The 24,182-nt window shown below is 43.9% G+C and overlaps 1 protein-coding gene across 1 annotated transcript; it reads right to left on the bottom strand.

The window, feature by feature from the left end:
- Positions 1–17,759: 17,759 nt before the first annotated feature.
- On the bottom strand, positions 17,760–19,042 carry TCIM (transcriptional and immune response regulator). The gene has a single exon (XM_054019509.1). The coding sequence runs from the start codon at positions 18,980–18,982 to the stop codon at positions 18,662–18,664; it is 321 nt and encodes a 106-aa protein (XP_053875484.1). The 5' UTR covers positions 18,983–19,042; the 3' UTR covers positions 17,760–18,661.
- Positions 19,043–24,182: the final 5,140 nt, after the last annotated feature.

The raw sequence follows: 24,182 nt of genomic DNA on the forward strand, positions 1-24,182 counted from the left end.
ACGGTGTGCTTTAACAAAGTAGAACTATTTTTATTTTGAAACGTGTGTTGGAAGTGGGGTGAAGGGGGTATGTAACTGGATAGGATAGTCAACATTAACTGGGTAAAGAAACGGGGGCAGGTTTAGCTTCTCAATACACAAACTTTAAAGTCACAGGTTACCCTGCTCACTCAGGAACTTTGCTTTCAAAGCCTTCCGGATGCACAGCGCTTCCCGCTGGTCTCTTCTAATCGCCCGGCTGTCTGGCTGTGAGTAATCAGCAGCCAGGCTATTTTCCTCAACCTCCCACCCCGCCATAAAGGTCTCCCCCTTGCTCTCACAGAGATTGTGGAGCACACAGCAAGCTGCAATAACAATGGGGATATTGGTTTCGCTGAGATCACAGCGAGTCAGTAAGCTTCTCCATCTCCCCTTGAGACGTCCAAAAGCACACTCCACCACCATTCTGCACTTGCTCAGCCGGTAGTTGAAGAGTTCTTTTTCAGTGTCCAGGGCGCCAGTATAGGGCTTCATGAGCCAGGGCATTAGCGGGTAGGCTGGGTCCCCGAGGATGACTATAGGCATCTCCACATCCCCAAGAGTTATTTTGTGGTCCGGGAAGTAAATACCTTGCTGCAGCCGTCTAAACAGACCAGAGTTCCTGAAAACACGAGCGTCATGAACCTTGCCCGGCCATCCCACGTAGATGTTGGTAAAACGTCCCCTGTGGTCCACCAGGGCTTGCAGCACCATGGAAAAGTATCCCTTTCTGTTAATGTACTGGCTGGCCTGGTGTTCCGGTGCCAGGATAGGGATGTGAGTTCCATCTATGGCCCCACCGCAGTTTGGGAATCCCATCGCTGCGAAGCCATCTATGATGGCCTCCACGTTTCCCAGGGTCACTACCTTTGGCAGCAGTACATCAACGATTGCCTTGGCTACTTGCATCACAACAACCCCCACGGTAGATTTGCCCACCCCAAACTGGTTCGCGACTGACCGGTAGCTGTCTGGCGTTGCAAGCTTCCACAGGGCTATGGCCACTCGCTTCTGGACAGTCAGGGCTGCTCGCATCCGGGTGTCATTGCGCTTCAGGGCAGGGGACAGCAACTCACAAAGTTCCAGGAAAGTTCCCTTCCGCATGCGAAAGTTTCGCAGCCACTGGGATTCATCCCAGACCTGCAGCACTATGCGGTCCCACCACTCAGTGCTTGTTTCCCGTGCCCAGAATCGCCGTTCCACGGCATCAACATGACCCATTGCCACCGTGATGTTCTCGGCGCTGGGTCCCCTGCTTTCTGAGAGGTCTGTGCTACTCTCAGACTTCAGGCCATCACCGCGTTGACGTAGCCTCCTCGCCTGACTTTTCTGCATCTGCCTCAGGGAAAGGTGTATGATAAGTTGCGAGGCGTTGAGAGCGGCCACAACTGCAGTGATGGTTGCAGCAGGCTCCATGCTCGCAGTGCTGTGGCGTCCGCGCTGTCACTGACTAGAAAAGAGCGCGAACTGATTTCCCGCCGGCGCTTTCAGGGAGGGAGGGCGGGAGTGATGGACGGATGACGACAGTTACCCAAAAGCACCCTGGACACATTTTTTTTACCCAGAAGGCATTTGCGGCTCCACCCAGAATTCCAATGGGCAGCGGGGACTCCGGGAACTGTGGGATAGCTGACCACAGTGCACCACTTCCAATGTCGACGCTTTCCCCGTTAGTGTGGACTCACAAAGTCGAATTACTGTCCTTAGTGTGGACACACACGTTCGACTTTGCAATATCGATTCCAAAAATTTGATTTAAGTAAAATCGAACTACTCTCGTAGTGTAGACAAGGCCTAAGGTGCCACAAGTACTCCTGTTCTTCTTTTTGCGGATACAGACTAACACGGCTGCTACTCTGAAACCTGTGGATAATTTGCAAACAGAAAGAGGGAGTAAAATCAGTGAGTAAACTATTCTCTGCATATATTTCACCTAGCTTTATACCTGGGGACCATTAAATCACATAAAAGAATGTACTGCATTTGAATATTTGTTTGAATAGTGGCATAGGCTATTTGGAAGTAAGGGTTGTGACGTATGACAATGGTAAGAATATTTTCCCTGGATATCTAATAAGGTCTCATATTTTATCTATGACTTTTAAAACACAATAATTTGGGGTTTCTTAGTACACCTTTACCCCAAGATAACTCGACCCGATATAACACGAATTTGGATATAATGCGGTAAAGCAGTGCTCCGGGGGGGGAGGCTGCACACTTCAGCGGATCAAAGTAAGTTCGACATAACACAGTTTCACCTATAACGCGGTAAGATTTTTTTGGCTCCCGAGGACAGCATTATATCGGGGTAGAGGTGGATACTTATTCTTTGGACTGCTATCTCATCTAGAAATGTATATTGTGTGTCTGTGTGTGTCTAACCACATATAAGCACACATATATGTATTCATTTGAGGCAAGATTAGTTATTGATATGTTTTCTTTCCTTTAAAAGAGGAAGGATGACTTTCAATCTCCTTTGCTGTCCTGCATAAGGAGAAGAGGATTGAGGAGAAGAGGCTTGGAGGAGGAGAAAGAGAAGGGAGGACACTGTTTCTTTAAAAAACTCTCCTATTCTGCACCTGATTTAGCACTGCCTTCTTACACTTAGCATATACAACACTTCATATTGTGAAAAGAATTAATGGAGCTGTTCACTTAGCTCAATTACAGAGCACTTACCTGAGAAGCTGTAAAGAACAGAATTGTAAATCTTATAATCAAATATTAAATTACACCTAATTTATTTACTCATGACAGAGAGAACAATAACCCTGCAATCAAGTGTGTAAAGATTTATAACAAAAGGGCATTGTAAAAACAGTAGGAACAAATCTTGATGTCCCCTGCCTAGAGATTTCCATGCTGGCAGAGCTATTAGTGGCTCAAAGAAGTCTGAGAGAAAGAGAAGTTTAACCACTCCTGCCACATTGGCCTCCAATAGCATAGCCATCCTGCTTCTCGGGTAGGTCATTTGTAGGAATCCTGCCTGTGGCACCTTTTAGAAGCAGACAACACAGCAGTAACGCTGTTGGGGAAGTAACATTAAGTGCTTGCGATACGATGAAGATACGATTAGAGCTTATGCTCTAATAAATTTGTTAGTCTCTAAGGTGCCACAAGTACTCCTGTTCTTTTTGCGATACCTGTCTTATTCACAGGTCAGCATGTGCTCCTGTGTTGGAGAATCTGTCCTGTGACTATCTGCTGCATCGCTGCTCTGATGACGACACAGTATCATAGGCTCTGTATAGTGCTACAGAAATTTTTCCAAGACCCACAGGATCCCACAAATTCCAAGAATTCACACAGCGTAGTGTACATTTCAGACATTCACAGTGTAACGTGTGCCTGTTTGACAGATACAGTATGCTGTGTGTGTGCTTCATCCTATGCCATATCTATTTTGTTCTATATCACATGTTTGATTTTGCAGGGAATGTGATTTCAATGTCTGGTATACTGGAACATGCAATCCAACATGACTTATTCCCCTAGAAGAAGGATCTTGTAAATATAAAAAGGCTATAAATTTCATTGAAATCTTTCTGAGCAGGAAAGAAATGCATATCAGAGTCTCTGCAGGCAGCTGGGAGTGATTAGATTATTAAAATGCCATATTACTAGTTCCCAGTAATTGCTTTGATAGATATGCCCTAATACCTGCTGGACATCCTATTTTGCAGAAAATAAATTAACAAGTAAGTCACGTTTGTCTTTCTTCTACAAGTGTGTGCCCAATAATCCTTGCAAATGGAGAGTGACCAGCAGTGAGTGGCCTAATTGGAAGGGCTTTAAAACAAAAAAGGAATAAAAAAATTAATTGTCCTTAAAGGAAATAAGAGAGGTTTCTGGTCTACTGCATTGCAGAGCACCCTGCACCCAGACGTGTGTGTATCTGAATACGTTGTGCTTAGTAAAGTGTGAAGATTGGGCCATGCAGACTTCTAGAGCTCTGCTGATGTCTATGGGGCTACGCACTGGAGGCTGAACTTCTGATGGCTTGTATGCAGCAGTGTCAGGCCTTTCCACCTTACACCTGGTTTTAAGGGTCACAAATAGGGATGTGTACTCTAGATATGAGAGATGGCTTTTCTGTTCTTTTAACATCTCAACTGTGGGCTTGGTTTCTCCACTGGCTGCAGGGTACCAGGTCCAGGTCTATGTTGCTTAATCTCTATTTCCGTGAGAGGGATCTGAACAGAAGGAGGGTAGACCAGTGTCCTGCTCTTTGTGGAATATAGAGTTTACTTTGGGAATGGACTGGTTTAAATGGCTGTCTCCTGGGAACTGCTTTATCAAATCACTCAACATTGTAAATCAGTTGAAAGGACCCCCAGTTCTGATGCCCTGGGAGCTGAAGTTAGAGCTACCCTGGTGGAGAGAAAAAGGGACATTTCTCTGAGTGGTTCACTGTCTGCAGTACAGTGTAAACTTCTTTTAAGAGAAAGGAGGCTCGAGAGGCTGTCCCATGTAGTTGGGGGGCCTTGTCTGTTTTAGTTACCCCATGTGTGAAAGGTAACTATTTTTGGTTATAGATGGGATTGGCTTGGAGAATGGAATATTTGTGCGTACGTAATAGGTCAGATTCTCAGCTGATGTAAATCAGCATAGCTCTATTGACTTTTAACAGAGCTACGCCAATTTGCACCAGCTAAGACACTGGCCCGGAATGTTTATTTCCTTGGTCTCTTGTGTTCATAAATTGATATTGTATGTTGTGTGTTAACGATTCATAAACCTTTGTATGTACCAATACATGTATATAAAATCCCAGTAAAAATCAGTTATAAAAGAACCTTAGAGAGAGAGAGATGCTTATGCTTATACTTATCTTGGAAAGTTGGTTCAATTGTGGATTTCTCCAGCTAAAATGAAGCTGTGAACTGTTGTTGTGTGACCCACATTCCATTCAGTGTCTTTTATTCCAGTCACGGACCTTTAAACAGGCCAGGTTTGTCTGTGTATGAATTATTAGTGATCTTCTGAGTTGTTCTACTACTAGATTTGATAGTTCGACTTGATGATAACATAGGTTTTCTATGCTGAAAAACATGTGCCTGAAAGGCAGTAAAATAATTCAGTTAGCAGAAATTTAATATTTCCCCCACAAAGAATATCTTTTTAGTTAGCCACAACATGTACATCATTCTTTTTAACTGAGCTGCAGATAACTAATTTCACATGGTGGATACTTTATTGTTCACTTTTGTTTATGAAATCTGTTTATAACTTGTTTAGTAGACAGGGAAAACCCAAAGAGTCTCCATGTCCTTGGCTTCATGTCAATGTATTCCCCCCCCCCATAATTCATTAAACACATTTCCATGGAGATTGTGCCCCAATTAAAACACCCAAATTATAGGAAAGCATGCACAGGATTTAGAGAATCTAAAAATAAAAATAGTATGTGTTTGGCAGCAGTTAGATGCTAAAATCCTTTATACACCTGAGGTGAAATTCTGGCTCTGTTGAAGTCAAGGCTTTCAGAAAACCTTGACAAGGTCCCACACCAAAGGCTCTTAAGCAAAGTAGGCCGTCATGGGATAAGAGGGAAGGTCCTTTCATGGATAAGAAACTGGTTAAAAGACCAGAAAACAAAGGGTAGGAATAAATGGTCAGCTTTCACAATGGAGAGAGATAAATAGCGGGGTCCCCCAAGAATCTGTACTGGGACCAGTGCCATTCAATAGATGCATAAATGATCTGGGAAAGGGGGTAAACAGTGAGGTGGCAAAGTTTGCAGACAATTCAAAATTACTCAAGACAGTTAAGTCCAAAGCTGACTGCGAAGAGTTACAAAGGCAACTAACAAAACTGGGTGAGTGGTCAACAAAGTGGCATATGAAATTCAATGTGAATAAATGCAAAGTAATGCACATTGTGTGCATATTTGGCATTATGTTTGCCAAAATGAGGGGGTCTAAATTAGCTGTTATCATTCAAGAGAGAGGTCTTGGAGTCCTTGTGAATAGTTCTCTGAAAACATCCACTCAATGTGCAGCGGCAGTCAAAAAAGCAGAATGTTGGGAACCTTTAGAAAAGGAATAGATAATATTTAAAAAATCATAATGCCAATATATAAATCCATAGTACACCCAGGGCCGGCTCCAGGAACCAGCCCACCAAGCATGTGCTTGGGGCGGCGCCTGGAGGGGGGGCAGCGCAGCGGGGCACTCCGGCCCGAGAGCGGGGCCGCGACTGGGCTTGCCGCCCTCCCCACGGCGCTCTGGCCGCCAGGGAGAGCGGAGCCGCAGCGGGATCGCCGCCCTCCCCCCAGCGCTCCGGCTGGTCGGGGAGAGCGGGGCCTCCGTCGGGGAGAGTGGAGAGCCGCGGCGGACTCGCCACCCTCCCCACAGCGCTCTGGCCACCAGGGTCTCTCCGCCCTCCCCCTGGCACTCTGGCCGCCGGGGAGAGCGGAGAGCCCCAGCCAGCGGAGCCGTGGCGGGCTTGCCGCTCTCCCCCCAGCGCTCCGGCTGGTCGGGGATTGCGGCCCGCGGCCGGGCTCGGCGCCCTCCCCTGCCACGCTGGGGGGGGGGGGGGGAGGAGGCTTTTTTGCCTAGGGCGGCAAAAAAGCCAGAGCCAGCCCTGAGTACACCCCCACTTTGAATACTGTCTGCAGTTTTAGTCACCCCATCTCAAAAAAGATAGATTAGAATCGGGAAAAGTACAGAAAAGGGCAACAAAAATTATTAAGGGTATGGAACAGCTTCCATATGAGAGAGATTAAAAAGACTGGGATCGGTCAGCTTAGAAAAGAGACAGTTAAGGAGATATATGGTAGAGGTCTATACAATCATGAATGGTGTGGAGAAAGGGAATATGAAGTGTTATTTACCCCTTCGTCTAATACAAGAACCAGGGGTCACCCAGTGAAATTAATAGGCATCAGGTTTAAAACAAACATAAGGATGTCCTTCATCACACAACACAGTCAACCTGTGGAACTCATTGACAGAGGATGTTGTGAAGGCCACGAGTATAACTGGGTTAAAAAAAGAGTTAAATACATTCAGGGAGGATAGCTCCATCATTGGCTATTAGCCAAGATGGCCAACACCGCAACGCCATATTCTGGGTGTTCCTAAACCTCTGACTGCCAGAAGCTGGGACTAGACAACAGGGGATAGATCACTCAATACGTTTCCCTGTTCTGTTCATTCCCTTTGAAGCCTCTGTCACCAGCCACTGTCGGAAGACAGGATACTGGGCTAAATGGACTATTGGTCTGACCCAGTATGGCCATTCTTCTGTTCTTAATGGGAATTTTGCCATTGACTTCAATAGAGCCAGGATTTCACTCCAGGTCCTAAACTGTTCCAATGAACATGCTTGGAGCTAAAGGCCTAAGTTGTCTCAAGGTGAATAACTCACTTTAAGCTGACTTTGCTGATCATTGATTTCTGTGAATACTAATGCTCTTTGAATGAGCGTTGATATCTTGGACATGGGCGTTTTAGGAGTACCCCCCGAGTATTGGCACACGACACTCTGCTGTACGATGCTAAACCAGCAAGGCCAGATCAGGATTTCTATGTGACTCTGAATTGCTCCAAAGCTGGGAGTACATGTGGGGTTCTGGTTCAGCATTACAATTTGGCCCACTGAAAATTGGGCCTCCTGCAAAAATCAGCGGGAGATATAGATCTGGATTCAAAATTCCCGACAGTGGATAAGTTTTCAGTCTGACATCCCCGTCCAGGCATCTCTCTAGTCTGCACAGATCTCAGACCCCACAAGCACATTCTCAGAAATGCTGCTTTTAATCACATTATATAGGACATAAAAAGAACCAGCACTTATTAATTAATTGCAGATGTCTCCTACTTCCTTAACTCCACTGAATATGCAGCCCTAGAACATCAGAATTCTCTCAGCCCCTCAGGGAGAAGATAATAGCCTTGATTTTATTTTCTAGCATAGTAAGAGGTTTTTATGGATTTTTGGCCCTTTCTATTTTCCAAACTTTGGTTGGAAAAGCAATGAAAATCAATTCCTCCTCCTCCTCCTCACCAGCCTTCTTCCCTGCAAAAGTAACACTGTCACAGTAAGCAGAAAATATACAGCATCCTGCAATATCTGAGAGCAACAATAAGATTAGAATAGCAATGAACCGGGAAAACTAGAATAGCAACATAACCCTGGCACTCAGATACTTCAGTGACAGGCACCTTAAAAAGACATAAGTTAGATGGATGGATAGGTGTAACCCCTCACTCCCCCACAAGCAGAAAGTGGTGTCACCTTTGAGCTAGTTCTGAACATAGGTGAGCAGACACTGGCGGCATAGATTTATTACTGTGTCTGCTCCCTCAGGAGACTCTGATGCTGTCACACAGAGACTTCAACAAAAGGAAAACTTCAGTTTTTTCTTATTTGATCCAGACTGGTCCCCTGGAAAGCCAGTTAACGCTGGGCACAATGGACCTCTGGCTCCACTGCTGTAGAAAATCAGATTCTTTTCTAGCGCCACGGGGAAGCCTGAAAGAAAGGCCATTTGTGACTGAGATTTAGACAGGCTGAGCTTTCAGCTGCACCAAACTGTCACCAGATATTCTCCCCAGTCCTGAATAGGATGAGTCCGAGAGATTCTCTTCCCATGTGCATGGTTTTTTGCTACCATAAGGGAACATGTTCTCTCTGGAAAGGAGGAGCTGATAAACAAGGAAGGGGTCCCCTGTCCTTGAGACGTGGAGATGCAGTCCTTAAGCTGGGGGTGAATGGAATGGCATCCTCAATCTTTCCGCACATGTAAAACGATTGCCACAAGCCTCAGACTGACTAGAGTTTGTTCAGCTTTCAGTGGGAGTAGGGCAGGAAATAGGTAAAGTTTAGCAATGTAAGCACAGTTGTTTGTCGTATAAACAGTGCTAAGGAAGAGGCCAGCATCAAGAATCATGAACCCTGAGGCTCTGTTACATTGTTTCCATGATGATTAGCGATAGAAGAACTAGTCAGACATATGACTCATTTCAACTGCACCCACTCAGGGTTCCAGATCCATATTTGGTCATTCGGAGACCTTTCCGTTCTAAGGAGTAAACAGGGCTTTGTGTTTATTAATTACATGGCCGTAGGGTTCATAGTCCACACTGTTGCTTGGTTAGTTGAGTCTTGACTTATAACTGGTGTAAGCTGCAAATGGGTGGCAGCTTTTATACAGGGGGAATCAGGGCACCTTCCCAATCAATCCCCAGAACACCCTCCTTCCTGTGCACTGAAGGGGGTAGGGGTTAGTGGAAAAATTAATATGTGATCCTATAATTAAAGCGGGTATCATAATGCATATGCACAAATGGGCTGAATTAGATTTTCTTGGACCACCTTAATTCCGCCATTTCCTAACTTTTGAATGTTTAACTTTAGACCCTTATTGGTTTTTAACCCTATGCAGGACCCTATGCAGAAGAAGCTCTCTCTGCTGCTCAGTACCTATTTCAGATGGCCAGGTTGGAAAGACCTATGTAATACGTAGTTCCCAAACAGCAGATGTTTGTCACAGCTGTTTCTTTTCTTGTTCTTTTGGGAGCTGCTTGTCGAGAACCAGCAGACATCTATGCTCTCACTGTAGTTTTAGCCTGGGGTCCTGACATACTTTCCATAGCTTTTGCAGCTCCAGTTTGTATGGCAGAAAGCAAAAGCCTCCTGTGTATTATCCTGTTTCTATGATGCCAGGTTTATAATATACAATACACCAATGCATCAGACACCACAGTGATGGGAGCCATATGGTTACCTACATAGCATAATCGCCGCTGCGTTGGCCCTTGGGCTAGAATGTACTCAGTGTTCGGCTATTTATTGCAGGAAGGTGCCAACCCGGTTTGTGACAGCAGTAGGCAGCATCGCATTCTTTGGTATATTTATGCTGCTGAATTTTGCACATACATAGCTTATGGAAAGAGTTTGTTCTTTGGAGTTTTGAGAAAAAATCACAAGACTGACAGTTACGTCCAGCTGAGGGTGAATCTTTAATCTGTCTAATCCCCCAGTGTAGTGCAAGGGACATTGTATCAGTAAATGCTGCCACTTGACCCAAGCAGTCTGTCCTTTTAGAAATCATGCAAACACTGACATGCACCATCATAATCAGCTCAATTTGCACCATGTATCTTCCACAAGAGGTTAAAAACCACAGGACCTCAAATCCTGCCATCAGGGAACATCTCAAACATTGTTCTCTACACATCTGGAACCAGAGAATATTTACATATTCCAAATGCCAATTTCCTATAGGGACAGACAATAAGAATGATCTTTCTAATGGAAACCTGATGATGCTGGGGTCTGGTTGGTTAGCGAGGTAGAAGGCCTGAGATGCTCCTCTGCGATTATGTTACTACTGTCATTGTCCTCAGGATTGCCACCCTTGGGCTCCTTATACATTGCACCCAGAATATACCTTCCTCTCTCCTGAAGATGCTCTGAGTTTGGCACACTGGAATGTTGCACACAACGACACTTTTAGTTAGGTGTTGAATAAAACATAGTCTTCTTTTAAAGCTCCACTTGTAACAGCTTTTCTTCCAGCCAGGGAAGTATCTATATTTCTCATTTCACTTACTGTGAACCTCCACAATAGAAACTGTGTAATTATGGGGGACTTTAACTTCCCGGATATAGATTGGGGCACAAACGCTAGTAGTAATAATAGGGCTCAGATGTTCCTAGATGTGCTTGCTGATCAATTCCTTCATCAAGTGGTAGCTGAACCGACGAGGGGGGAGGCCACTTTAGATTTGATTCTGGTAAGCAGTGAGGACCTCGTTGAGGAAGTGCTAGTGGGGGACAATTTGGGCTCCAGTGATCATGAGCTAATTCGGTTTAAAATACATGGGAGGAGTAACAGAATTAAGTCAAAGACTAGGGTTTATAATTTTAAAAAGGCCAATTTTAACAAATTAAGGGGACTGGTAAGGGAAGTGGATTGGGCAAACGTATTAAGGGATCTAAAGGCAGAAGAAGCCTGGGATTACTTCAAGTTAAAGATGCATGAGCTGTCGGAGGCCTGCATTCCAAAAAAGGGAAAAAGATTACAAAGCAGGAGATTTAGACCGAGCTGGATGAGCGACCGACTCAAAGGGGTGATTAGGAAAAAACAGAAAGCGTACAAAGAGTGGAAGAGGGGAGGGATTAGTAAAGAAACTTACCTTAGTGAAGTCCGAGAATGTAGAGATAGAGTGAGAAAGGCCAAAGGCCGTGTAGAGTTGGACCTAGCGAGGGGAATTAAAAGCAATAGTAAGAGGTTTTACAGCCACATAAATAGGAAGAAAGCAAAGAAAGAAGAAGTGGGACCGCTGAAGACTATTGCCGGAGAGGAGATTAAAGACAATCTAGGCATGGCGCAATATCTCAATGAATATTTTGCATCGGTGTTTAATGAGGCCAATGAAGGTATTAGGGATACTAGCACCACTACAGAGGGGCATTCGGGATGGGGGATTACCGTATTCGAGGTAGAAACAAAACTTGATTGCCTTAATGGGGCTAAGTCGGGAGGACCGGACGATCTTCATCCGAGAATATTGAAGGAATTGGCGCGGGAAATAGCAGGCCCGTTAGCGATAATATTTAATGAATCTGTAAACTCGGGGGTGGTCCCGTTAGACTGGAGAATAGCTAATGTGGTTCCTATTTTCAAGAAAGGGAAAAAAAGTGATCCGGGTAACTACAGGCCTGTTAGTTTAACATCTGTAGTGTGCAAGGTGTTAGAGAAAATTCTGAAAGAGAAACTAGTTGAGGACCTGGAGGTTAGTGGCAATTGCGATAAATTACAACATGGTTTTACGAAGGGCAGATCGTGCCAAACGAATCTGATCTCCTTCTTTGAGAAAGTAACGGATTTATTAGATAAGGGAAATGCGGTGGACCTAATATACCTGGATTTCAGTAAAGCGTTTGATACTGTACCCCATGAGGAATTATTGGTTAAACTGAAAAACATGGGGATCGATATGAAAATCCAGAGGTGGATAAGGAATTGGTTAATGGGGAGAATGCAGCGGGTCGTATTAAAGGGTGAACTGTCGGGTTGGAGGGAGGTTACTAGTGGAGTGCCTCAAGGTTCGGTTTTGGGACCCATTTTATTTAATCTATTTATAACTGACCTCGGGACCGATTGCAGGAGTGGGCTGATAAAGTTTGCGGATGATACGAAGGTGGGAGGCGTTGTAAATTCGGAGGAGGATAGGGATATCCTGCAGGGAGACTTGAATGAGCTTGTGAATTGGAGTATCAGAAATAGGATGAAATTTAATAGTAAAAAGTGTAAGGTAATGCATTTGGGGATGACTAATAACAATTTTAGTTACAAGATGGGGACGCATTGGTTAGAAGTAACGGAAGAGGAGAAGGACCTAGGGGTCCTCGTAGACCGCAGGATGACTATGAGTCGACAATGCGACGTGGCGGTGAAAAAAGCCAATGCTGTCTTGGGATGCATTAGGCGAGGTATATCTAGTAGGGATAAGGAGGTCCTGCTCCCGTTGTACAAGGCGCTGGTGAGACCTCACTTGGAGTACTGTGTGCAGTTCTGGTCTCCCATGTTTAAAAAAGATGAACTCAAACTGGAACGGGTGCAGAGAAGGGCCACTAGGATGATCAGAGGAATGGAAAACCTGTCGTATGAAAAGAGACTAGAGGAGCTTGGGTTGTTTAGTCTGACAAAGCGAAGGCTGAGGGGGGATATGATTGCTATCTTTAAATATATTAGAGGGATTAATACAAGGGAGGGAGAAGAATTATTCCAGCTTAGTACTAATGTGGATACGAGAACGAATGGATATAAACTGGCCGTGGGGAAGTTCAGGCTTGAAATTAGACGAAGGTTTTTGACCGTCAGAGGGGTGAAATATTGGAACGGCCTTCCGAGGGAAACGGTGGGGGCGACGGACCTGTCTGGTTTTAAGATTAAGTTAGATAAATTTATGGAGGGAATGGTTTAATGGTAAAACATAGTAGTCAAGGAAAACCAAACAATGGTAGGTAAATCGTATAATGGCTGACAGGGGTCAGGCTGGTGACTCTTGCCTATATGCTCGGGGTCTGACTGATCGCCATTTTTGGGGTCGGGAAGGAATTTTCCTCCAGGGCAGATTGGCCGAGCCTCTGGAGGTTTTTCGCCTTCCTCCGCAGCATGGGGCAGGGATCTCTAGCAGGAGGGTCTCTGCCGATTGAAGTCACCTAAAACAGGATTGGGGACTTCAACAGCAGAGTCCAGGGAAGGGGTAGGGACGGTTTTATGGCCTGCAGCATGCAGGGGGTCAGACTAGATGATCATAATGGTCCCTTCTGACCTTAAAGTCTATGAGTCTATGAGTCCATACTCTCTTTCGTTGCTGTGGTCTAGTATTACTTATTGAGATAAGTAGAACACATGTGCAGAATCATTTGGTCATAGTCTTCTTTACGGTGTCACTTGTGGAGCAGTTTAAAATTAGCTGGTGAGACGCATGTTCCTACAGACTCTAGGACACGGGGATACCTAGTGTAGCCAGTTTGACTCAGTGAAAAGAATTGATGGAAATTCATGGCTCCTGAAGGCAGGAAATACCTTGAACAGGCCTTTTCCTCTTTCTGTTGCAAGGGGAGCACTGACAATAGATTCTGTATCTTGCAGCTGCGTTTCTGCACTGTCTGATGACTGCAGCATTTTTACTCCGACAGACACAGAGTCTGCACCAAAAAGTGCTCAGGAAGGGCCCAGCACAATGCGGATGACCTGCCCTGACACAACTGTTCTGTGTGAATTATATCAATAGCGTAGTGCAAATGTCAGAAAGAGCATCACCTCCTGCCAGTGGGACCCATCCATGTAGATGGGCCATCATAAGCACTGAATTTCCTAGGTTCATATTAGTGTCCTGGGTGGTGTTTCCAATGGCAGCAAGGAAAGCAAGTGAGCAACATCAACCGACAGAGAGACCATTTCTAGAGCTTGATGAAACTTGTGTTACAGTGTGACTTGTAAACACTTTCCCTGCAATTATATCATGAGAGCTAGCCTAACACACTGGGGGGAAGACTAGCAATGACAGAAACATGAGCTGCTATACCATGCATCAAATATAAGCCTACCAGAAATGGAGTGAAGGTCACAAATGCAGGAATGAGATGCAGAAATGCAGATTATAGCTTCAGAAAATGAATAAGCAAGTGACTTTTTCGAACACAGTCTTTATTCTTCAGGGAACCCATTTGGGCTAATGATTTCAATGTAATTAGATAAGGGAAACTATAAAGTCTTAAATCACAGGATGTGATCAATCATGCTATGCAAATTGCCATGACTTTGACCATCTTAGCTGTATTAGGAAGCATCAGCAGCAAAAGCTTTAATTGGTGTTGCTGCCGCTTCTTTCAGATTCCCATCCTACAAGGGAAGGAGTTGGAAGCCACCGTATCTAGCTTCTCCAGCGTACTGGTTAGCATTGGGTGGGAAAAGGTTATAGGTAATGTGTAGCACAGAAGATAGCTATACGTGCCATACTATGCTATCGCACAGAAGATAGCCGCCTGGGGACTGAAACTTCCCAGTACCCATTGTCACTGGCAGGAATTGCATGGCCATTATTCTGCACAGTGGATTCATATATACTGTCCCCAAAGGTGCAAACTTACATTTTCCAGCAGGCATAGAGCAAGCCAGAGGGCTCTGCGATAGGCGGTTGATTTGTGACAGGTTATTATTAGAGATGTGAGGTGTGGAGGTAGGTGCCTTGGCGATAGGCAGAAATATTGTTGTTAAATAAGTCTGACATGGACAGCTCAAAAAACGACAGGCTATAAAATACAAATTTCTGCACACCTGAGTCCTCACACTTGCTAGTCCAGTCCTGCCACAGGCTCCACTTCCAAAGCACTACCAGTGCACTTCATTCCTGACCACATGCAGCCCCTGGTACTCTACCTCTGAGCCCACACACACAGCTCTACATGCACCTTGGTCCTGACTTGCAGCCTCCTCTGCTCAGTTTGTCTTGAGCACAGATTACCAGCTAGGCAAAGCTGTGTGATGGTTTGGGGATATGGGAAGGAGTGGCTGGATTGACAGCAACACATTTATTTCACATGGGAAATGCAAACTGTATAAAGCCCGATAACCAAGAATACAGGGGGAGAGTGGGTGAAGATCGGACTGGACTGTGGGATGCTTAACCGTATTAGAGGAAATGACAGCAGTTGATTTCAGATAAGCAAAGGAGACGAGCACGTACATTAGTTGGTACCAGCTGTTTCAGTATTTTTAAAATATCTTCCTGCAGTATGATTTCCAAGCAAGCCTCTCCAGTCCCAGTATATAATACTAACCAAAGGAATATGGACTTTCATGGGTATATCACCCCTGTGGGATTCTATTCTTAGAGTATTTCTGTCTCCCACACAAGCCCATTTTTTGTGTAAATCACCATGGAAAAAACTATGCAGTACAAATCCCCTGAGTGACTTCCCTGCAGTCGCCGAGGGGATCTGCACACACAGTGTGTTGTCCCACCACAGATGGCGGCACACGTTCAAATGAGGGATTCGAGGTGACTGCATCAACTCATCATAGGCCTCGTCCAAAGCCACTGAAGTCAGTGGGAGTATTTCCATTCATTTCGGTGGGCTTTGGATCAGGCCCAGTGTTTGGTGCTGACACCTTAAACATACACATCACGTAAGCCATTTGGTATGGCCCCAACTGGCATAAAGGATTGTGCCAGTGCAGTCCCTTAAAGAGGCTCTGACCGGGTACAGGGGTCTGCCTGCGTGGATCTGAATGCAGGACCAGGGTCTATATTAATATATTATGTTGTTGTCTCATTTTATTCAAGCCAGGAGATGTTGCACGGCTGCATGCCATGGGTGTTCTTCCTCAGTCCACAAATCCTGGTGTTTCCAGTTTAAAAGTGAGTTCAGATAGGTCAAGGGAGCCATTTACCAATTTTTGCAGGTCTGCACGTAGCAGTTTATAGCAAGGGCAGGCACCTATGCCAGAGCCATTGGGCTACAACCCTGAGGGCTGCAACTAATTTGTATAAAATGGAACAGATTGCTCACCTGTATCTTTAATACAGAGGTGCAAAAAATGGAATTTTCATCCTGTGGGAAATTCAGATATTTCTGTGTTTGTCTTTGCCCTGAATCGGGACAAAATGTCAAAATCTTGAAATATTTCATGGAACTGAAATATTTTGATTCAAAAACATCAAAACGACGTTTTCAAAACCTTCCATGTAGATTATGTTGAAGCAATAAAATATTATAAAATTAATAATATCAGAGTACAATGAAGTGAAACCAAACAAGTCTAAAAGAAACATTTCTATGTTATCTAAATGAAACGAGAAAGTCTAAATGAATCGTTTCAAAACTTTTCCATAGAGCATGTTGTCAGAATCTACATGGTCTCGTGACACATTTAGATTTTGATGAAATAGCCTTTTCTATGGGTAAATTGTTAAGTCAAATATTTTTTTGATCAGCTCTTTGGAGACTGGTGGTTCTAGTATGCAGTCTTGCACCCCAATTCTTTCCAGCTCTGCCTTTGGCAGGGGAGACAACTAGATCAGTTATGTAGCAGCCCAAACTGCTGCATAAATAAGCCCATTCTACATGCAGTTGGCTTTTGCTGTTGACCCCTAGATTTGCACATTTGCACAGCGTGGAGGGCAGTCAGCTCTGGAACTCACTTTTGCTGTTGGTCTGACAGACTCCAAGTCTTTTGATCTTCAAGGTATGGTCTAAGACTCAAATAATTTCTCAGGCTTTTGCCTGGGGGATCTTTGGGCCATGCCTGCCTTATCCTGGAGGGAATTTACTTAGAACTGATATTGATCAGTGTGCTATGACATTTCATTTTTAAACTTGTTGGTGCTCCTTGGGAATGTCTGGGTGCGCTTTACAAATCTATAAATAAATACAATCACCTGCTCTATTAAGTAATTTAAAGGGGCTATTACTAGCCTACCTGATTTATAGCCCATTTGTATTTTTTCACTGTAAGAAAGCAGCAGCTGGCCTATTACTCCTCTGAATCATTTTAACTTTCAGTGGAGTAAGCAGGGTCATGGGAACTTATTTTTTTTCAGCTGGCAGATTATTAGAGGACATGTTTATAAATAGCTATTCTGTAGTTGTGTTTAATGACTTTGCGCATAAGCGACATGGTGAGCGCTGCAATATAAACAGCTAGAGAGATTGTAAGTGCCTGATTCTGCTACCATTGAAGTCAATTACAGAAATTCCATTGATTTCAGTGGATTATCCATAAATCCCCTCATTTGCAGGAGAGATGGGAGCCTGGGGGAACCAGATAGTTTATTTTTGGTTGCTACTATTTGTTTTCTAAATAATTTATATTGGAGGCTTCAGGGAGAAAATGCAAAATATACCCATTGATTTAATATTAACCATTAGCAATTCAGCCTAAGAGAATCAGCAGTTAAGAGTCTGATGATTTCCATTTAAGCTCTATCAGAGCAGCTTCCTGGATGCACCAAAGTCAGAGCTTAGTAACAAGGAGTGAAATCCCAGCTCCGTGAAGTCAATATCGTAAAACTCCCATTGACTTCACTGGAGCCAGGATTTTATTCCAAGGAGTTTTAAGAATCTGCTTCCAAATGGATTGACTGGCTGTTAAGGAAAGAGATCTCATATTTCACCACATCCCCTCCAAAGGATATATTTCAAAGGTAAAAAGCCAAGAACATAGAAACCCACCCTCTTTTAGAATCAAGCATTGCACACAAAAGAGGTTATATAGTATCATTATAATTTATTAGGTTTGTAGCTCTCCATACGCAATAAATTATAGTCGATATAATTATAGCATTGTCATAAAACACTACCATGGAGTATTTCTAATATCTAACACACTATCTACAAGTAAGATCTGTAATTATGGCATAATAATATCAATGAACAAAATATCTTAAAAAAAGACTTTCACAGTAAATTCAGTTCAGGGAAGGAACTTCATTATTTTTGCTTTTGTGCAAATAATTCATGATAGGAGTATACCACATAACAATGAGAAAAGAGATACAATTGCATAGTGTTTCTACAGAAAATGCACTCCCTGAAGGTTGAACTCGTTACACCTATGTGGTGTATTTTTAATGCATTTTAACAAATGCAAAATAAATGATCAATAGCTGATCAATCACTACAACCCTCCATCCCAGTAGACAACAGTGAGGCTTAGAAATCATTTAAACATTCAGTAAAAACGAGTTTTAAAAAAAGATGAAATCAGTAAACAAGTAGAAGAAAAAGTTCTATTCTGCTTTCACCTCAGATTTACTGAGAAAATTGAGTCTCATTGTGTGCTTGTGTCATTGTCCCATAGTTCTGTGCCTGGAAGCGCGCTGGGTATGTTTCTTGCCAAACGTTCTGGTTTCTTTCACTCATGCGTAGGCTTTTCTGGTTCTCTTGTTGCTGACACCAGTCCTTTCACATTTGGAGAGTTTTTAATCACTCCGGGAAGCTTTTTGCAGTGTGTAAAATTGGATTGAATGCTTATGACCAGTTTTTCAGATTCACTTGTCCTGTCAGAAGCTTCCATGGTTGTGGAGAATATCACATTTGTTAAGATTTCACAAACTCAGTCTTGTTCTTTAAATATAGCTTTTCTTCCATCCCCTTTTCCTGGGATAGTTCAATGAACTTTAATGGAATATTTCCGAAGTTTCAGAAACTGGAAAAGTTTGTCTTTTGTTCTCTGCTTTAGTGCCATTAATGCTCGTGTTTTCTCCTCCAAGTCCTGATCAGTGTCAAGTATGATTCTGGCTCTTTCCTCTGCTTTCTTGTCGCCAGAGTTTTTGAAGAGCTTCTGAAGAGATTCTTGATCTGTGCTTTCATAGATATTGGCCACAGCTTTCTTTCGCAAGGCTGTGTCAAACCGATAGCCATGGACCGATGGGCTCACTCTTAAGGATGTGGACATGGTTGAAATTTGATTGCTTTTCTTTGCTTTCATCTACATCAGATGCACCGGTATTTGCCTTCTAGGACTCATCAGAGAGATCAGTACAAAACATATTCACAGAACTGCTATTTAAAGGCATCCAGAGCAAAAAAAAAAAAAACTGGAAGGATCAAGTTACAGCAATGACATCAGCGCGATCTCAACACAGAATGATTATAGGCAGATTTAACAGTTAAGCTGCCAAATTTCCTTGTTTGTAAAAATGAGAGCGAAAGTTTTCCTTTACTTATGTGAGGAATAGACTTTACACACACAGCCTTGAGTTGGTATGCTCGGAGAAGGAGAACACATTCAGAAATTTTTGCCAAGTAAAACAGACTCATTTGTAAGAGAGAGGTTGTTAATCCATCTGAGGAATAAACCTCTGTCATAACTTATTACTATACTACTAAAAAGTGTTCGCTGGGAGCAGGTCTGAGCCGCTGCACTCTTTGTATAGCTCTCTGTGAACCATTTCTAGCCCAGCCAAAGGGAAGTGTAATAAAGCAGTGACATACACTCGGGTCTGATTGCCCAACGCTTGGGGCTGATTACTCCACGATGAGAATAATACTTAGTGCTCATACAGGGCTTTGCATTTTCAAGGTGATTTACAAACATCACTCCTCACAGCACCCCTGTGAGGCAGATATTGTTACCTCAGATTTCATTACACACTACGTTCATATCCCCACCAAAGCCAGAGCTACACTCTTCATACCTGCCAGGACATCTAGCCTCTGGAGTACATGGAGGCATGTAAATCACCCACTCTCTGGAAAGCCCCTCAGCAACCAGCCAGAACAAAGTCAGCACAGAGCAGAGCTGGATTGTCCTGTTTAGGTGGGTTTAATATGGGATCATCGTGTTACTTCCCCCACTCTGAGAAAGCTCCGATTTCCCCCATACACTCCATGCCCCAAAGACCTCACATTCCAAGAACTGTCACTCCAGGAGATGAGGGCTGGATATAGCTACTTAACGAGGGTCAGTATTTGTTGTGTGGGCCTATGGGGGTCACTAGAGAGCACCGCCAGATGCCACTTCCCTCGCACCCCACCCCCTCCAGGACAGCGCAATGGCTGGGGGCATTGTAGATGTAAAGCAAACCACTGTTTGCTGCCTTATCCCATGACACTTCAGCCAGAAGTCAGGAGAGGTCATTTTTGTCCAGCCAACATGCTGCTCCATGTTACCCTGATCCCTGCTTCCCTACAAGCCTGGGCACTGCCTACGATTAATTATGGCAGCTCGGGTTAATTAAAAATGCTTCACTACCTCAGTGGTGGGGTGCTTTATGAGTAGAGAGGGAGACAGATAATGCCAGTTGACTGACAGATAACTGTGGTCAAAACTCACTTCTGCTTTCTGCTTTTCACATGTTGACAAGAGCGGAGAGCTGGGACAGTGTTGCTGGAACACTGTGCCCTAGACAACCTTGTTAGCCCATAATGCTATTGCAGCTCACTTCCCTTTTTTAATTTTTAGCAGTAGTAGAAAAGGAAAGAAAAAAGAAAAAAGGTTTTAAGGCATGTTGAAGAGCTGCCATGAAAGACTGAAGCTCCCAGTATAGCCAGCAATTTAAAGTCATATCAAATATATGTACATTTACTTGACTCTGAACATGTGCTTCAATTAATTTCAAAGCTACATAGTTTCATAGATTTTATAGGCAAAAGGGGCCATTAGATCATCTAGTCCAGTGTTTCTCAAATTGGGGTTGCCGCTTGTGTAGGGAAAGCCCCCGGTGGGCCAGGCCGGTTTGTTTACCTCCCCGTCCGCAGGTCCGGCCGATCACGGCTCCCAATGGCTGCAGTTCACTGCTGCAGGCCAATGGGAGCTGCTGGAAGTGGCAGCCAGTAAGTCCCTCAGCCCGTGCCGCTTCCAGCAGCTCCCGTTGGCCTGCAGCGGCGAACCGCAGCCAGTGGGAGCCGCGATCGGCTGGACCTGCGGACGGGGCAGGTAAACAAACCGTCCTGGCCTGCCAGGGGCTTTCCCTACACAAGTGGCGACCCCAGTTTGAGAAACACTGATCTAGTCTGACCTGTATAACACAGACCATAGAACTTCACCCAGCTTCCTCTGCCATGAGCCTAATATACTTGTGTTTGGTCACAAAATTTTTTTTTTTTTTAGTTATCTCAATAGGTAGTAGTCACGCAATAGTTTGCAGTGGCTCAGTGTCCTGTGGTCTTTATGTCTAGGCTGTTAATGTTTTAAAAGTCCTATTTCTTTTGCTTGATGGTCTGATTTAGAACTGGTCAAACTCTGCAGATGCAATGTTCATGAACATTTGTTTGAATTCGCACAATTGGTTTGGTCTGAATGTGCTCATACCAGTCGTTGTGAGATTATTCAGTCTTTGTGAGACGTCTTTGGCTCTTCTTTGTGAGAATTCACTGATCCACAGGAGAACAAGGCTGCTCACGTGTGAACATCAGGATTGGCTGCTGAATATTTATGTCTTATTTCTTTAGCACTGTTGGTTACTTGCCAATCCATATGCTTTATTCTCCTATTTTAAAAGTTTTATCTGTCCAGTCAGGGAGCAAAAGCTTCTCTATGTGACTGGCCACACACCACAAATAATGGTGGCCCAGGACTCCATTGTACTAGCACAAAAAGACAGTCCCTGCTCCCAAAGAAGCTTACATATAAATAGGGCCCTACCAAATTCATGGTCCATTTTGGTCAATTTCATGGTCAAGGGATTTTTAAAATAATAAATTTCATTATTTCAGCTATTTAAATGTGAAATTTCACAGTGTTGTAACTGTCGAGGTCCTGGCCCAAAAAGGAGTGGTGGTGGTGGTGGGGGGATCGCAAGGTTATTGTAGGGGGGGGGGGGGCTGGGGTACTGCTACCCTGCTGGTGGTGACGCTGGAAAGCGCTGGCTACTGGCCAGGAGCCCAGCTCTGAAGGCAGAACTGCCGCTAGCGGCAGCGCAGAAGTAAGGATGGCATGGTATGGTATTGCCACCTTACCTCTGCTCTGCTGCCTGCAAAGCTGGGCCCTCAGTCAGCAGCTGCCACTCTCCGGCCGCCCAGCTCTGAAGGCAGCGCAGACTCCCCTAAAATAACCTTGCAACCCCTCTGCAACTTCCTTTTGGGTCAGGACCCCCAATTTGAGAAACACTGGTCTCCCCCATGAAATCTGTATATTATAGGGTAAAAACACACAAAAAAACAGATTTCACGGGAGGAGACCAGATTTCACGGTCCGTGACACGTTTTTCATGGCCGTGAATTTGGTAGGGCCTTACGTATAAATAATGTATCTTTTTTATTAAATTAATTATGAAAAATACAATAAGGGGCAAGTGAAATTGTTTTGTGAATGATTCATGAATAGAAAAGAGAGGTAGTCATCAAGGACGGTATTTAGATAACAATTCCGCCTGTGTGCTTTATGCTGGTTCTAGCTTGCCAGAGTTCTTATCTCAGGAGGAGGGAGGGGATGCCATTTAGCCATATGAACACTTCCATATCTGTATATTATTAACAGGTTGTAAATAAATGTGTTGGGCACGCCCTAGGTCCAGTGCCACAGCTCTTATTCAGCCAACATCCTGCTGAATCAGATGGATTTTGCCTGAATACGTATTGCAGCACTATTATCCTTTAGCATTATCATCACCTGGGGTTAATTTGTTCCTCTTGTTGTTGAATAGGTCCATGAGAGAGTTTCTATTGGTCACGCACCCCTTTCATCATGTGGATATTAATGTTGCCGGTTCTTGGTTTTGTTTTGGGTTTTTTTGGGGGGAAAGGGAAAAGCCTCATGTTTAATTATCAATTGCTATTCACCAAACAGAGAGTCAAGGTAAGTGAGGTAATATCTTTTATTGAACCAACTTACCTTGCTGAAAGAGACAAGCTTTCCGGCTTACACAGAGCTCTTCTTTAGGCCTGGTACCTGAAGAACCCAGACCTGAAGAAGAGCTCTGTGCAAGTTCGTAAGTTTGTCTCTTTCCCCAAGAGAAGTTGGCCCAATAAAATATATTACCTCACCTACCTTGTCGCTCTCATATCCTGGGACCCACATGCTACAACTACACTGCAAATATTCACCACGGAGTAATAGATGGGGACACTGGCGGGAGAGATTGGGAGGGGAGGAAATTCCCAACTCCTGAACTGCACATTTCCAGCTCAGATGCAAGATGCTGTCTCTGCAACACAGTAGGAAAGGTTTGGGATAATGTTAAAAGTATTTTTGATTGTAAAATATTAAATATACTTTGCTTCACTGGACAGATAAATAAGTTACCAAACTGTCTGGAAATAGCATAAATTGTGCTGAACAAATCGTTGTCTGTCTCCCAGCTGTATCTATAACGAGCCCTCCTGTTGTGATGCAGCATTGCTCCTTTGCCAGGGTAACAGCTATGGTACATTCATGCAGGTCCCTTCTTTTTCAGCACCTTCTATCACTTTTCTGCATGTATTTACAGTGATGTGGCTGATGGTATTAATTTCATAACATTGTTGAAGATACACAGTCTTGTGCACATAGACTGGTGCCAGACAGGCTCAGGAAAGTGTCTGCTATGGAAACAAAGAACAAAGCTGATGCATAGGAAGTAAGACATCAGCAGCTGCCAGGCAGACGCATGCATTTTCTTGTGAAATAATTTTGCAGTGAGCAGTGTCAAACGTACCTCAGCCCCCTTAGAGCTTTTATTCCTCCTTAGAACAGTAATTATGTTTGGTTGCTATAGGACATGTGGCATGCAACCATATAGCACTCCAGAAATGCTATTTAACTAATTTTTTCTGTTGTTTATATAATTTATGAAATACTAATTCATGAGAAAGGAAGTAATTCTTTTCTTATGAATTTGGGGGATTCTTTGGAAAAAATTTGATTTCTATTTTGCTGCTCATGATAATCATGGTATTCATAGATTCATAGATTATAGGACTGGAAGGGACCTCGAGAGGTCATCGAGTCCAGTCCCCTGCCCTCATAGCAGGACCAAATACTGTCTAGACCATCCCTGATAGACATTTATCTAACCTACTCTTAAATATCTCCAGAGATTGAGATTCCACAACCTCCCTAGGCAGTTTATTCTAGTGTTTAACCACCCTGACAGTTAGGAACTTTTTCCTAATGTCCAACCGAAACCTCCCTTGCTGCAGTTTAAGTCCATTGCTTCTTGTTCTATCCTTAGAGGCTAAGGTGAATAAGTTTTCTCCCTCCTCCTTAT

The sequence above is a fragment of the Malaclemys terrapin genome, chromosome 2, assembly GCF_027887155.1.
Source record: "Malaclemys terrapin pileata isolate rMalTer1 chromosome 2, rMalTer1.hap1, whole genome shotgun sequence".
In the NCBI taxonomy this organism is placed as follows: Eukaryota; Metazoa; Chordata; order Testudines; family Emydidae; genus Malaclemys; species Malaclemys terrapin.